Here is a 17,196-nt window from a genome sequence, read left to right on the forward strand (position 1 = left end):
CCCATCTTTTTTCATCTAAGCTTTAGTCGCCAAATAATCTAATAAGAAATTGAGTTGTGATCGTCAAATAATCTAAAAGAAATTGATTTGTGAATGTTTTTCCAAGATAATATTGTAATTGGTAAGAGTACCCCACTCTTCTAATTCGTCATTAATAAAAATAAGTACTTTGGAAACTTTTTTATAAAAGTAAGCTAGCTTAAGAGACTATAGACTCAAATTAATAAAATTGAAATTTCAAGTGAAAATGAAAATGTTTATATTACTTGAATCAAATAAAATTTGAGGGGAACATATGTGTGTATATATATATATCCACAAATAAGAAATTAGAGAGCAGCCTTCGCCTTTGTTTAATAAAATACCGGTGATACTCCCACGCACTCTGGCGGGCAAAAATAAACTAGTGTAGTAAAGACAATCTAACATACAAATTAATTTGGCAACATTGGCTTCCTTATTGCAATCCTGGCCTGGGATTTGTATTATGATTATGATTATGTTTATGATTATGAGATCAGTTGAGTGTGCACAACAGCCTCGGACTCGGCACCGCCACCAGTCGAGTCGCTCTGGGAGCTGTGAGTCCAAATATATCATCCGTACTCACCTCACTTGGCTTCATTCCATCTGGTAACTCCCACCTAAAACAATGGAGCAAGTTTGCCACGCACATCTCTAGCGCGTATAGTCCAAGCACCATTCCCGGGCATGACCTTCTACCCGACCCGAATGGTATAAATTCAAAATTACTTCCCTTAAAATCGGGTACCCCTTCTTTTAGGAACCTTCCCGGTTTAAACGTGTCAGCATCCGACCATGACTTGGGGTCTCGCCCAATAGCCCATGCATTGATCATTATTCGCGACTGCTTAGGAATTGAGTATCCACCTATAACAGCGTCTTCAGCAGTCTCGTGGAGTAGAAGCGGGATTGGAGGGTGCATACGTAGCGTTTCTTTGATGCAACACCTAAAGAATGGCAGTTTGTCAAGATCCGATTCTTCAACCCGTCTTGTTAACCCAACTACATCAGCAAGTTCCTCTTGCACCCGTTTCATGTCTTCGGGGCTCCGCATTAATTCAGTCATAGCCCATTCTATTGCCGATGCAACCGTCTCGGTCCCACCAAACATCACATCCTGCGCATTTTTTTTATTTGATTATTACTTGTAGTGCTCCAAGGCCTCCAACTCATCAATAAAATTGGTCAACATCAAATTTTATTTTCTTACTCTACATCAACACAAGTCAAAATCGTACTTCTTCACCATTTTATTTTTGATTGTTTTATTTGTGGCAATAAATATAACCCCGTTGCAAAAATATACAACATAAATTTTGATTTTTTTTTTTTCTTTTTGGTTGTATGTGTTACTTACTTACTTGCATGGTAAAGTTTTGACAATAACTTCAAAGCTGTTAATTAGATGACCCACAAATCTCAACATATCTGATATCTCTGACTATCTTTCCTTTACTACTTCAAACTAGTAGATTCAAGACTTTAATTTGATATTATAGGAAATGAAGCACGTACTAAGCTAGATAACACAAGTTTTGTTTCATACGCAATATATTAATCACGGAGATTATACCAAGTAATAGATAACGCAATCATCAATCAACCATGAAGCTATTCTTTTCTAGTCTGTCACTAGTTTATTGATTGGACACAAGCCCACACCAAAAAAATTAAACTTTAATTGTAGATTTTGAATCAACAATGTTGATCACACTAAATTTTAGATATTATATGCTATAAATGGCCTTTTCGTGTCCATAGTTTTCATATTTTACTTAATTTCCTATCTATTACCCTAATATCAAAATATTCCATTAATTATTTTGCTTTTAATATGAGATATCACTTAAGAGATAATGGACATGTTAAAACAAATTATAAAAATTAAATTGAATAAAATAAATGCTCTTCATAAAATTTTAAGAAGAAATGTAGTGATGTCAGAAATCCCAATTCAATGAATAGTAGAGATATAATATATATAAGTAGTGAAAAAGTAGCATACGCATAGTTATCAAATATTTGCACGGGATGATTGTAATAAAAGAAAATAGTAAAAGATGAAGAGTGTATTACCATGATGATGGCTTTGATGTTATCCCTAGTAAGTCTGATAGCATTCTGCAAATCTTCGGACTCGTTAACTTTGGTTTCGTCACTGTAGAAGTTCAACAAATCATCCACCATATCGTCTTCGGCTTTATCTTCTTGCTTAACATGTCCATTCATAGCTTTCTTCTTGCTAATATGATCATCTATAATCCGATCGATGAACCTATCTAATGCGCTCCGTGCCTTAGCTAGCCTATCGTTGAGGCCATTCGGATCCATCCAACTGAACAAGGGGATAAAATCCGCAATATTAAACGCCCCAAAAAGCTTTGAAAACTCCTGGAGGATGGCTATGAACTCATCCTGCCCTTCTGAGGAGCTGGATCCGAAGGCGGCCCGATATATTATATTCTTAGTAAGGTTAAACACATGCTCCCCAACGTTAACAGGAGTGCCAGCATGGTCTTTAAGAGCATGGACAATGTAGTCCACCTCGTCCCGGACTGACTGCCACGACTCGGCCCGTTTACGGCTAAAGAGGCGCATGACACAAAGCTTGCGCATCTGGCGCCAGAAGGGGCCATAGTGGGCGAAAGCCATGTCAGCCCGGTCGTAGGTGAGGTAGCTGATAGCGATGGTAGCTGGACGGTTGGAGAAGATGTTGTCTTGGACTTGGAGGACTTGGCGAGCCTCCTCAGGACTAGAGACGACCATCATATGGACGAAGCCCATCTTAAGATGGAAGAGACCACCGTAGCGTTGAGCCAGCTTGGCTAAGCCACGGTGGGTTAGCTGGTCCATCATCATCATGTTGCCTATGATAGGAAGGCCTTTTGGGCCTGGAGGGTACGGTTTTCGCCTAAGTCTTGAGATGATGCCTAGTAAAAACATGGGTGCTATGAACAACAGAGCAATCATAGCTATTGGATAAGTTTGAGACGATTTGAACACGGAAACGAGGATATTATCCATGCTATGCTTAATTTATTTATCGCCAAATTTGTATTGTTATTGTGTTTATTGTGTTATAGTACAAGTGTGTTTGGCAACTTGAAATGGGTTGCTGAAGAGAAAGGGGGATAAGAAAGGGGTTTATATACAACTTAATTAGTACTCCGTACTTCTCTAGTTGCCGAGGTCGGTAAGGAAACTACTACAACTATTGTTCCGGATACATAAATATTACATACTCTCACGTTTTTGTCTTCCGAGTTGGTGACTGCTTTTTTCTTTAATTCTCTATATACGAGTATCTCTTTACTTAATCAAGCCCCACATTCAATTCCAAGATTTCATACTTAAACACCCACTTTTGTAGACTACTGCTTTCCACTTTATTAACATTGTCAACAATCTTTTTTTTTTTTTTTTTGTTTTTTTTTTTAAAAAAAAATATGATGTATCATAATAAACTTTGTAATACAGAAAAATTATGAGATTAAATTATATTTTTTGTAAGAAAGAATTTCAATAATGAATGCAACATCATATGCATTATTTGCATGTAATCAAATCGTTATTGAATAATTAAGTCCATACTAGGTATAAATGTCTTACTTCAGGGGTTGGATTTAATTATCAAGTATCAATATTTTTATATTAATTCAAATTATCAAGTATCAATATGATATAAGTATACAAAAACACGACTCAACACTAAGGTACATGAGTGTTAATAAAAAGTCTTTTGATATCAATTAAAATCATCAACTTTAGACACCTCTTGCAATATAAATGTTACTTAAACCTTTAACAATGACGTAATTATAGATCTATATCATCTTCTTTTATAACAAATAATTTAATACAATACTAAATTACTACACAATATATGCTCCGTATTATATTTGGGATAGGAATCGACTCCGGCCTTAAACCACCCAATTACGACGAAAATGGCGAGCTGATCTCTCGATTTCCTGATTACTAGCTTATGAATGACAGCCTCACATAAAGATATATAGAAGAAGAATTCACTTAGCTAGATAACATATGGTTGGTCCCCCCTGTGATACCGCCTAAGAGCGAGGCTAATTCGTTACACCTTACAAACACGACAATTCGTAGCATTATTCCACGAGTTTTTTTTTTTTGAAAACAACATGGAAATGATAGGACGATGAATTGAAGTAAACATGCACATCTACAACCACCTTTCGCATTAACGTACTCCTAACTCATCAGACATCATCCTTCACCTTCCTTTTGTACTACTCAAATTTATAGAACCTTTTATTCAATTATTCATACAAAATGTACTCTGAAATCTAAATATGTGTTTTCATCTTAATTTTTAATTTGTTTTCATAGGTATTGTATATGCCTTAGCGCCTGTTCATATTTACTGAATTGAGCTGAACTGAACTGAACTGAACTGATTGGAGCTGAACTGAACTGAACTGAACTGATTGGAACTGAACTGAACTGAACTGAACTGATTGGAACTGAACTGAACTGAATTAAGCTGAAATGAATATTTTATGTGAGAGGGAAATTAAGAGCTGAACTGAACTGAACTGAACTGAACTGATTGGAACTGAACTGAACTGAACTGAACTGATTGGAACTGAACTGAACTGAACTGAACTGATTGGAACTGAACTGAACTGAACTGAACTGATTGGAGCTGAACTGAACTGAACTGAACTGAAATTAAGTAAATATGAACAGGCCCTTAGTTTTCCCTGCTTTTGATGACACTTAATTGGCACACAAGGGAGTTGAGAACTAGACTATGTGTATAATTGAGGCTAAACAATTAAATGTAATAGAGTATACAAACAGATAAATTATGGATTTCAACCATAAACTTAAACAATCGGTTGATTTAGTCCTCTAACAGGGCATCAAATCCAGCGTGACAAAAAGTCACAAGTTCAAAATCTCATCCGCCACTCTTTCGAAGTGGAAATTATTTCACGTTTCAACTTAAGTTTTTGGTTGAGTTGATTCTTTAAAAAAAAAAAAAAAAAAAAAAAAAAAAAAAAAAAAAAAACATATGCTTTTACACATTTTTGCTAAACCCGACAAAGAGAAGCTAAGTAACACACTTATTTTACCATATTTATCAGCTTCATTCAAACCTTATTTTTTTTTTAATCTACTATATGCTCTCATATCTCTTCATTGTTAAGATTTATGCTTCAAAGTACAGTGGTTCGATGGCTCCTAAGTTTTAGTAGCTTCACTAAGTAATAGCCTATAATATAGGTTACCCCATATAGCTCGAACTGAGTTAGTGACTGGTATTATATTCATTGTTTACATGGTTGAATTAAGTAGCTAAGCAGTGTAAGCAAGTTTTATATGTAATACTTTTACTAAACTACTACCTATATATATGTTAATTAAGAAATTAAATGGAGTAATGAGACATATAATGTCCGCAATCTCTACTACTTCTTGATCTTCACTTTCCCTACCTACTGTATTTCTAGTTTTCTACCTATTGCATGAGTGCATGGCAATTGTATTCCTGTAATTAGATCTTTCTTTTTCGTGAGCTTTAATTTGATGACAATGAATTTCTTCCTATTTACCTACTTATATTTGTTTTATTCCCCAACATGCATCTATAATTATTGTACAGTGTATAATACATCCATTCTAGCTACGATGCTAAGTATCATACTATCATGAATCAACTCAAACGTTGTATAACTTGTATTTGCTACACTATACATCCCGTTTCAAAACTACATATATAGTAAATTGATTACTCATTATTAAAATTTGAGAATTCAAGAAAAAAAAAATCATACGACAATGAATAGTTTTTAAACACCATTTACTAATTCCACTTTATGTAGTATTAATTTAAATGTTGCCCTAATGGGAATATAGTTTGCAAACTTAAAGAAAAAGACTCGAAATAATTTAATTATAAAGTGCTTTTACTTGAACAAAAATGTTTTAAAATGCCCATATTAATGGTTTTTAAACACTATACACCTTCATTTATTTACATGATTATGTTTTTCTCATACTCCTCCTCACTCAATAATACCACACCTCAATATGTGGTACAAGAAATTTATAAAGCAAAGCCGTATTTGAGAAACACTACTCCATGCTACAAACTTAGTCGAGGATGCCCCACTTTCTTATGGTGAGAAACAAATTTTGTTTCTCACTTAGCATTTTCATAAATAAATCAACAACTTTTTTTTTTTTTTTTTGACAGGATAAATCATCAACTTTATTCAACTGTAGCCCACAATAATGAAAAAGTTGTTGATTTATTCACGAAAATGCCCCCATGAGAAACAAATTCCGTTTCTCACCATGAGAAACAGGGAATTTCCCAAACTTAGTCTGTAGATAGATTATCAATTACAATCGTACAGACAAATAGAATAGTAGTATGATTTAATATTCATTTACACTTAATTTTGTACTCAAGACATGCATGTAGAAGTACGATGATAATCGTATTTAATTTAGGAGTAATAATTGACAGCATGATTTAAAATAATGGTGTTGTCACTCTAATTAAGAGGTCAAACTCATAAGTTAATGATAAATAAAAGGAGGTGTGATTTCTGTTTCCATTAGAAGATAGACGGTCACGGATTGGATAGACAAATATAATCAGTCGGTAGTCATTCATATCAACTCCATCTTAGCTTTTGCAACTGGATTATTCATAGATTAGTGATTCTAAGTAATTTTTCAATGCTCTATCTATGATATCAAATAAACCTTTCGTTCATTCTTCAAGTTACTTCCTGCATATTGCATGTGTTTTTCGAGAAAATTGAGTTTCGTGATTTGGAGTTACATTATTCATTTAGTCAACCTATTTAATTACATTATTAATTACACATACACGCTTTTTTTGGAGATTATGTGTCTTGTGAAGAGAGTTATGAAAACTTCAATCAAATAAGTTATTCTGTTTGTTGGTCTCTTTGTAAATTGTCTCACAAAAAAGTCAAAACAAGAAAAACATTTAGAAACGAAGTGAGTATTATATCGTGTTTTATCTTATAATTGTTTTGGATAATTATAGGTATAGTTTATAAATAATCGAATGTACCATAGCTCTATGTAAAAACATCACTTGAAAATGCAATATCAAATACAAGTAGTATAGTGATCATGCATTTAGAATCGAATGTACCATAGTCTTTACTACTTTCTTTGTTTCTTACCAAGTGATCATACATTTTTCTTTTTAGTTAGTTTTGAGATCATATGCATTTTTCTTTGTTTCTTACTAAGTGATCATGCATTTTTCTTTTTACTCCTTTCTTACTAAGTTAGTTTTAAGTTGTGATGTTTTGAGGGTTGGTAAAATAAAAAAAAAAATCTAAATTTACAAAAAAAAAAAGTAAAAAAAAATACTCAAGTAAATAAAATTGTGCATTGAAAAGTACAAACACAAACTTTTAAATAAATCGGATGTAGAATAAATATTGTACATCCGTTATAAAGTTACCCCTAAAATAAGCAAAAGTTACCCTAATATGGATAAATGTTACCCTAACATAAATAAATGTTACAAAGTATTTATACTTTATTGATAAAAGTTGCCCAAAAAATTGTAAAAGTGATCCTAAATTTGATAAAAAGTGACCCCCGATGTACAGTAAATTACTGTACACCGGATGTATACAAAAGCTATTCAAGTACAAAATGTCTAATATTGCAATTAGAGATAACAACAGAACGGATTTGGACTAGATCCTACAAGATCCAGATCCGTTTTCAATACATAGATCCAGATTCGAATCCGGATCTATATAAAATCATATCCAGATTCACATATCCAGAACCGGATCCATATGTAACTTTTATCTCTTTAAAAATTTCATGTAATTAATTAAATTGTCTTGACATTACGATAATACGATCTGATTGACAATAGATTTTGGTTCATAAAATCAACCTACGTCATAGTTGGAGACAATTTAGAATGGCTAGGCTTTTTTTCTCTAATTTTTACTACTAATAGAGTAGTAGTATGGCTTTTTTTCACAAAAATAATTATTACTCCTTCCATCCACTAATACTTGGGACGTTGGGGTAGACCTATAGTTTAAGAAAACTACAAGTATGTCTATTTAAAATATTTGGTTATTGTATAAAAGATTCTCTTTCTTTTGTAGTTTTATATTACAAGAAAACAAGAAGTGGGGTGGGAGTAGGATAGGTGAGAAGAGATTAAAAAAAAATTATTAGCAGTGGTCTCATTCCATATTTAATAACGTGTTATGTATTGTCGGACGAACGAAAATGCGAACTGTGTCAAGTATTATGGGACGGAGGGAGTAATTCAATAAAAACGAACACGGGTCAGATCTGGGTTGAATCCGGATCTCATAATCAATATCCAGATCAAGATCCAATCCGTCAAACACCAATTTAGGTTCAATCTAGATCCGTCGGGTCCAAAATCAAAGATCTAGATCCTATAAAACGGATCCAGATCCACTGAACGAATCCGTTTGGATCTAAGATCCACTGCCATCTCTAATTGCAATTAACGGACAACTAACAAATGTAATATGATAGCATTCCTAAATAATCCTAATAAGAATGAACAAGAAAAAACTGAAGTTGTTAGCTTTTTGGGTTAAATTTTATCTGAAAATAATGATTACTCTTGGTATCTACGGTAAGTATAGATGATAGCAGTAATATGCAAACCAGCGATTGCGTACGTAGGAAATAGATCAGAGCAACGTCATTAACAAGTCGATAAGCTTTAGATATATATATAGCATTATAAATTATTTATCATTATCTTAAACTTGCATTTTTATACTAATATATATATATATATATATAAAATCAAGGGATGGACGCCAATAATGTGGAATTGTAACTGTTTTTATCAACAGCAATTTTCATTTCTGTTTCCTAATCTATTTGATACTTTTGTAAGGAAATTAATCAATCGGTACCAAATATTCCGTCACCTTATCATTATTATCGTGCCACTTTTGAGAGGTCAAAACCATTAAGGAAGTAGCATGTGGCACATCACATAGTATGCTACGAGCATATTTTAAATTCCTGATTAAGCAAGTTAATCGCTATCAGTTGATCGATGGATTAAGCTTAAGCTAGAATATTACTGATAGTTACCCTCAACTTTCCTACTTCCAATTATGGTAATGCCTCTTCTCACAAATCAATACTCACATCCACTGTATGTCCTTGTAGAGCTGGCAATCCTGACCCGACCCGATTGACCCGATCCGTGATCCAAAATTGATCCGAAAAAGTTAATCCGAAATTGACCCGAACACAAAGCTGACCCGATCCGAAGTGGAGTTGACCCGAACTTGACCCGATACCCGAATTGACCAACCCGAACTAGACTCGATACTCGAATTGACCCGACCCGAAATTAACCCGATACCCGAAGTGACCCGACCCGATTTTGACCTGAAATGATTGACCTGAATGAACTGGAAACTCGAAGTGACCCAAACTATACCCGAAATGACCCAACCCAAAATTAACAAATACTCAAAATGACCTCATTAATTTAGGGCTTAATTACTTTACCCGAATAAACACTTATCGAAGATAACCTAAATTAAATAGTACAAGTATAGTATATTGTGTATAATACTGTTGAAATGTGCGTGTAATTTATTACTCGCAATTCATAAAGAGTTCCATTTGGTTAGGAACAATGAAAATTTCACATTTACTACCAGCGAAAGCACCACGTATCAGATTTACTACCTGTTTAAAAAAATATTTTATATTACTACCACCCAAATTCCCTAACGGTATATATTGCTACCACTTAACAGAATCCGTTAAGGTTCCGTTAAGTGGGCCCCATATTTCATTAAAAAATAATTTAAATAATATAAAAAAAACTTTAAAAAAAAAAAAAAAATCTCAAACACCTCCCCTCCCCTTCCCGGCGTCAGCCACCTTCCCCCCTGCTGGCGGCCATCTGTTTCCCCGAAACCGGCGAACCCCACCTCCTCCATTTCCCCTCCTGCCAACCACCCCTAACCTCATGGTCGGTGCACACCCGCCTGCGGCTCCGTCACCTCCGCCGCGAAATTCCACCACGTTCTTCATCGGCGGCGCCCCGACCTTTCCCCCACCCCTTCGCAGCCAACGAACCCCTTTCCCCTTCTTGTTCCCGACCACCAGCCCCAAACCACCAGCCAATTGAACCCTAAAATTCGAGATCGAAATTGAAATCGAAATCATAAACCACCAGCCCCAAACCACCGAAATCGAAACCCTCGTTTAGGGTGGTTTGGGGATGATGGTTTAGAATTAGGGATGGCCGAAAGGGTAAGGGAAGGGGAGGGGGTCGATTTCGGTGTGGGGAATAGGGAGGGGGGCAATTTTCGGTGGGGGAAAGGGAGAGGGAGTGGTTTCCGGTACGGGGTGGGGGTCGGGGCAGCAACAACGGGAAAGGAGAGGGGTGGTTGTCTGCGTAGGTGGGGGAAAGGGAGGGAGTGGGGTCGCGCCGGCGCCGGCAAGGGGGAGGGGGTGGCAGTTGAGGGGACGGGTGGGCTGCAAGGTGGTTGAACGGTGGCTACACCCAACCAGCCGTTCTTGTGGGCCCCTCAAACAGAAACATTAACGGGGTTAGTCAATGGTAGCAATATATACAGTTAGGGAATTTGGGTGGTAGTTATATAAAATATTTTTTTAAACAGGTAGTAAATCTGATACGTGGTGCTTTCGCTGGTAGTAAATGTGAAATTTTCCTAGTTTTTGTTATTGTTAATATTATTACTACTACTCTTAGCTTCTTCTTTTAAGTGTTATATTGAATTTTCTTCCACTATTCACTATTTCACTTTATCTAATTTGAATTTTTGACCAATTAATCAATGATATTGATCATACATATGAAACAATACACTCTTGTGTATATAGTATGTACTGTTGGAACTTGGAATTGTCTAATGAATACTCCCTCTGTTTTTATTTATTTGCATAACTTTCCTTTTGTGGATGTTTTTTTTAATTGCATCACTTCTACTACCTCCATTACATATTATTTACAACGATATGACATAAAGTAGTGAGGAGAAATGTCTAATCTATCGTTGCAAATAATATGTAATGGATGTCGTAGTGTATATAGTAATTTTATACTATATTGTATTTTTTTCTCTCTCTTACTTTAAACCCCACTCAAATATTTTTCAGTTCTCTCTCTCATGGTCCTCACTACTCTATCTCACATACTTTCAATTTCATGGTCCCCACATTACTTTTACCATAAAAAATTATTCATCCACTCACATTATTATATTATACCTAATTCATTCTCCTAAAACTCCTAAACACAAGTGATACAAATTAAAAAAAAAAAAAAAAAAAAGAAAGGGAGGGAGTATATATTATTAATAGTCAAATGTTATACTATATAATTATTGATAATTATAATGTATTATTGGTCAAATTTATACATCAACATAAACAAAAATAGACCTGACTCGAATAGACTCGACCCGAACTTGACTCGATAACTGGACCGGAAGACTGACCCTAACCGAATTGACTTGGCTCGAAATTGACCCGATACCCGACCCGACCCAAATCACCATTGGTCCGAAACCCAAATTGACCCGACCCGAACCCAACCCAAAATTGACCCGACCCGAACGACCCGTTTGCCAGGTTTATGTCCTTGCAACTTAAGTGGTATGGCATATGAAACCTGGCCTTAAGAGCTACATATAAGGACATAAAGTATAATTCATACTCCGTAAATAAAATATAACATTAATTATATAATCAATGTGTGATTTTATTAATAAGTATCTATTTAACACTTTAACATCTAACCCTGAAGCTACATTAATCATTAATTTTTTTTTTATTAGTGAATCTAATAGCGCAGTGCATTCTAGCAAAGTAGCCGTCAAAGTAAGACATCTATACTTATCTATTAAAAAGTGTTCCTAAAAACGTTTATGTGTCACATAAATATGCACCACTTTGCGCCACGTCATCTTTTAACTATCATTATGCCATGTCACGTAACTAGCATTGCAACATTTATTCCATGTCATTATTAATAAGAAAAAAAACATCTTTCAAGGTTTGAACATTGTATCTCATGGTTACAAGATCACACACCTTACCATCTTAGCCACGGCCAATTTATGCTCTCTATATACACATAAATAAATATATGTATAAGTAAGCACAAAAAAAATAAATATGTAGCTAGCTTGGAAATATAAAATATGTAGCCTGAAAAAAATAAATAAAGAGGAATAGCCTCAACAATTCCTAAACAATGAAAATATAATATCTTCAACAATGGGATTTTGGGTAACATTTTATTTGAAATTAGTCATCCGGTGCAACGCCCGGGGTACACACTAGTTATTATTAAAAAAGGAAATATCAATCACTCAATTGTTATTAAAAGCAAAGTGGGAAAGGCATTTAGCATTTTGATTTCTTAGATTTTTTTTTTATTTTTATATATTTTTTTATTTATTTATTTGCAGCACTTTCCATTTATGGTTATTTTTTTTTATTTGCATCATTTCTATATATAGTAACTTTAAACTATATTTTATTATTTCTCTCATTGACTTTAAACCCCACTTAAATTAATTTATCATTTCTCTCTTATGGTCCCTACTACTCTCTCTCACATACTTTTACTTTCATATCCCTACATTACTTTTACCATAATAATTTATTTACCTACTCATAATATTATATTACTCTTCTAAAACTGTGTGAAATCCCAAGTGATGCAAATAAAAAAAAAAAAAACGGAGGGAGTATTATTAACAGTTTGTTTGGATAGCAAAGTAGAAGAGAACGGGAGGGGGGAGGAATGGAATGGGAGGGAGAATATAAGGTTACTAATACGATCCCTTCAAAATTTCATAACATTGAAAGAATTTGGTTAATAAAAGAGGGTTTCATTTCCCTTCTTTTTCCTACTATCAAAAAATATTCAAAGTAGAGAGATGAATCCCTTATTTTTCTCTTCTCTTCCTTTCCTTTCATTTCTCACAATTAAAACAATGTGTTGTAATTGTATTTCATTATTTGGGGTAAAGAAAAGGGGGTAATTCACTAATTTGTGAGGATCCACAAAAATAAACATATGTATCAATCAAAAATAAAATCTCCAACTACCACGGATTTTTGACAGGGCGGGTGTTGGTGGTTCATGCCTACTAATGAAATAATGTTGATCTTAAATGTAGTTAGTTTATTACGACTAATCTTTTGGGTCTTTATTTTATTAATTTTATTGTATACAATGGAGACATGGAGTAATATTCAGTTTTGTGGTGAATTTTAACTTGTTTAAATCATCTAACTTTTGTACAAATATGTGCTTTTGAAAAAACATTCGAAGGGTGTTATACTGTTATAGTTACTTTTTTACATTAATTTTTAATACTTCAATATCAGAGTACGTGATATGTGAGTAAATTTTTGAAAAGAAATAACTTTATTATACCATAGTAGTAGTACGATAGAGTATTTTTAAGAAATTAGTGGTTTATCATGAAAGGTGAGTTTACTTCAAAAAAAAAAAAAAAAAAAAAAACTTATACCCTTTAAAATGTGTACGAAGTATAGTGTACACCTAACTTATTTGAGAGTTTGTGATGTTATTAAATTTAAAGTTGACTGACTAATTAAAATTAGTCATGGACTTTATTGGCTGAGATTCAAAATAATACTTCCTCCGTTCTTTTATTATTGCACCATAAGAGTTCGGCATAAATTTTTTAGTAGTGGAAAAAAGGATGAGAGAGTTTGGTAGAAATACAAAGTTGTCCACGTGATTGTATACACAAAAAAATTAAGTGTAGAAAAGCAAGCTAAGGGTATATTAAGTATTTGTAGTGTGAACACAACTATTTCTTTTCCTAAAATAGATATGTTGCAATATTTGTGAAACTTTTTTAAAAAGCAAGTGGTGCAAATAAAAAAACGGAGGAAGTAAATGCGTAGTATGTATCTTTGTTATAAATCAGAAAACTAAAGTGGGTATGATAATAGCTGAACATTGATTTCGGACTTAAGTTTAGAGCTGAAATTGACCAGAATGGTAGCTCTCACTGAAGTAATCAAGTGGCAACTCAATTCATTATTCCATCATCATATATACAAATTGATGCAAAAGTAGTGTTAATAGTAAGGCAGGTTGGTTGTATAATAAGATTGATCGAAAGTCTTAGTTCTTATTATTGTGTAATCCATATTCATATATTAACCTTATATTCCCTCTGTCCCCAAATGATAGTTCCTTATGGGCAAAAATCACGGAAATTAAGAAACTTAAATAAAAGTAGTAAAATTACATTGAAAAGATAAATTTACATTGGGTATGTAAAATAGTAGAGAGAAAAAGTAATAAAAATACATTGAAAAACAAAATTTACATGAAAAAATTAAATTTGCACAAATATTGTTGCAATTGAAGGGAATTTTAATAGTTTTTGAAAAAAGCAAATACGACTATCAATTTGGGACTAAAAGTAGGCCATAAAAGCAACTCCAATGGCAAGCTAATTGTCAAATTAGCTTGCCATGCCACCTAAGATTGCAAAGCTATTATTCCTTCTAGCTAATTCATACCACAATGGTTACGCTAATTAACATTTAGATTTTTTAGCTTTATATTTTAAATAATTAGTATTTGGGCCTGTTCATATATATTTAACTTCAGTTCAGTTCAGCTCCAATCAGTTCAGTTCATTTCAATTTAATTCAGTTCAGCTCCAATCAGTTCAGTTCAGCTCCTAATTTCCCTTTCTCATAAAATATTCATTTCAGCTTAATTCGGTTCAGTTTAGTTCAGCTCCAATCGGTTCAGTTCAGTTCAGCTCCAATCAGTTCAGTTTAGCTCAATTCAGTAAATGTGAATAGGCCCTTATATTAGACACAATTAATTTCTAAGCTAATTAGCTTAGTTAAGCTAATTTGTTTGGGATTAGCTTGACCAAGCTAATTATTAAAGACCTGTTCACATTTACTGAACTGAGCTGAACTGAACTGAATTGATTGGAGCTGAACTGAACTGAACTGAATTGATTGGAGCTGAACTGAACTGAACTGAGCTGAAATGAATATTTTATGAGAGAAGACAATTAGGAGCTAAACTGAACTGAACTTATTAGAGCTGAACTGAACTGAACTGAACTGAACTGATTGGAGCTGAACTGAACTGAATGAAATTAAGTAAATATGAACAGACCCTAAATATACTCCAATGGTTGGGCTATTAGCTTAATTAAAAATTATTAAAATTACAAGCTAGTCCCTAAAAGCAATCATTGAAGTTGCTAAGAAACTATCATTTGGAGACAGAGAGAGTATTAAATTATTAATTGTCATACAATAATTGTATGAGGTGCGCGGAGTCATAGTTTATAAAAAGTTGAATTGATTAGGTGAGTCGTATACTCGTATGTAAGAGAGTCGTGATGTGAGTAGCCGAAAAGAATTAACAGATCGAGCAGCTTCAAAGTTGACACATTATATGAATGAATTGGAATATACATTCCATTAATTAATTAGTCGAGGTTATCAAAAAAAAAATTAATTAGTCGATGCGGACAATTATTGGACTAACACTAGATTGGTGCCAAATAACAACAAACCACCAACCCCGCCCCCAAATCTCCACGGAGTACTCCTATTAAATTAATGCAACTTTATCAGCCTCTTTTTTTGACTATTAATTTTGTTCATCAATCTTGACTCTATTTATTTCGATCATTTGCTAAGTCGCCTTCGCTTTAATTTGCTGTATAACTCGTTTTTATCTTTTTATAAGGGATCCATTTATGCTCGTTTCAGATGAAAAGTAATTCATAATTAAATAATAACAGTAAACTCTCATGCATCTTTTGCAATTGGACCTTTTACATTAATTTATTTGATTTATTTAGGGCCTGTTCATATTTACTGAGCTGAACTGAAGTGAACAGAAGCTGAACTGAACTGAACTGAACTGAATTGAGCTGAAATGAATATTTTATGAGAGAGGGAAATCAGAAGCTTAATTGAACTGAACTGATTGGAACTGAACTGAACTGAACTGAAATTAAGTAAATGTGAATAGACCCTTAGTTTATACTTTTCTACATTGGTTTGATTTATTTTTTTTCCTTAAATTTGGCCTCATGTAGTCTAGTTTACTTTAAATTTGTATCTTTCTTCTGTAATTTGGTTTTGATATAGTCTAATTTGGCCCCATGATCTAATTTTTTCTTACATAATGTATGATCTGATTTGATTTTAACAAGAATTGATTTTACGAAACAAGTCTCTTCCACTTATCTTAGAAAACTCATTAACTATTCCCAGAATGGAATATAGTAAGAAAGAAGATAAGAGATGGATAGCAATTGTAGTGAAATAGTAGGCAGACAAATGATAGTAGGGCATTAAATATAAAGTTCAAATTAAGCATGAAACATGAGCGTGAATTGCTATAGCTAGGGTTCAACAGTGAAGAAATGGATCATCTAATCACATGGAAGATGGACTTGAAATGATGGAGGTTTATATGGGCAACAAACTTATTAGGAGTCTTTGAGAGGGAACATCGTTCCTCCCTCTTTAAGTTATATGCCCAACTACCATGCATTATATTATCTATCTGGACCGGAACTACCTAACTCTAACCTTTTTCTTTGTGGGTTTGGATTGACATCATTTTATTAGGGCCTCTTTATTTGTAAACCAGCTTTCACACATAAACCCACATTTACTAAGATATTAGCCCCATAAATTATTACATTATGGACTTAATAACACTTTTATAAGCCTCATATACCATATTCCACAGTATACCAACATCTTATGATTTGTGTTAAATTAGCCCCATTAATCCTATCTATAATACCTTAGTGGAGAGGTGCGTGGGGACTGGGGAGTGTTATTATGGAGTGCATAGTTAGTAAAGTGGGGACTAACTAATTTAGCTGAGAGCCATACGCATCTCATTTCTTTGCCTTTCAGCTTGCAGCCTTTTAGAAAACCCAAGGATTGGGTTTGTTAGTAGTGTTGGATTTTGGCATCAATTGCAACCAACTGTTTGGTTACAAAGGTATATAAATATATTTCCAACCCTTGATATGTTAAGCTATGTAAACAAAATCAATTATAATGTATTCAATTCCAAGA

The 17,196-nt window shown here is 33.7% G+C and overlaps 1 protein-coding gene across 1 annotated transcript; it reads right to left on the reverse strand.

Annotated features, from left to right (window-relative positions):
- Positions 1-242: 242 nt before the first annotated feature.
- On the reverse strand, positions 243-3,285 carry LOC145601388 (cytochrome P450 84A1-like). The gene is made up of 2 exons (XM_081657400.1): positions 2,101-3,285; positions 243-1,141 (listed from the first exon to the last, which is right to left on the reverse strand). Exons 1-2 carry the CDS (start codon positions 3,046-3,048, stop codon positions 518-520), a joined length of 1,572 nt encoding a protein of 523 aa, XP_081513526.1. The 5' UTR covers positions 3,049-3,285; the 3' UTR covers positions 243-517.
- Between the last annotated feature and the right edge of the window lie 13,911 nt (positions 3,286-17,196).

Source organism: Chenopodium album, chromosome 21 (genome assembly GCF_948465745.1).
Source record: "Chenopodium album chromosome 21, dcCheAlbu1.1, whole genome shotgun sequence".
NCBI lineage: Eukaryota > Viridiplantae > Streptophyta > Magnoliopsida > Caryophyllales > Amaranthaceae > Chenopodium > Chenopodium album.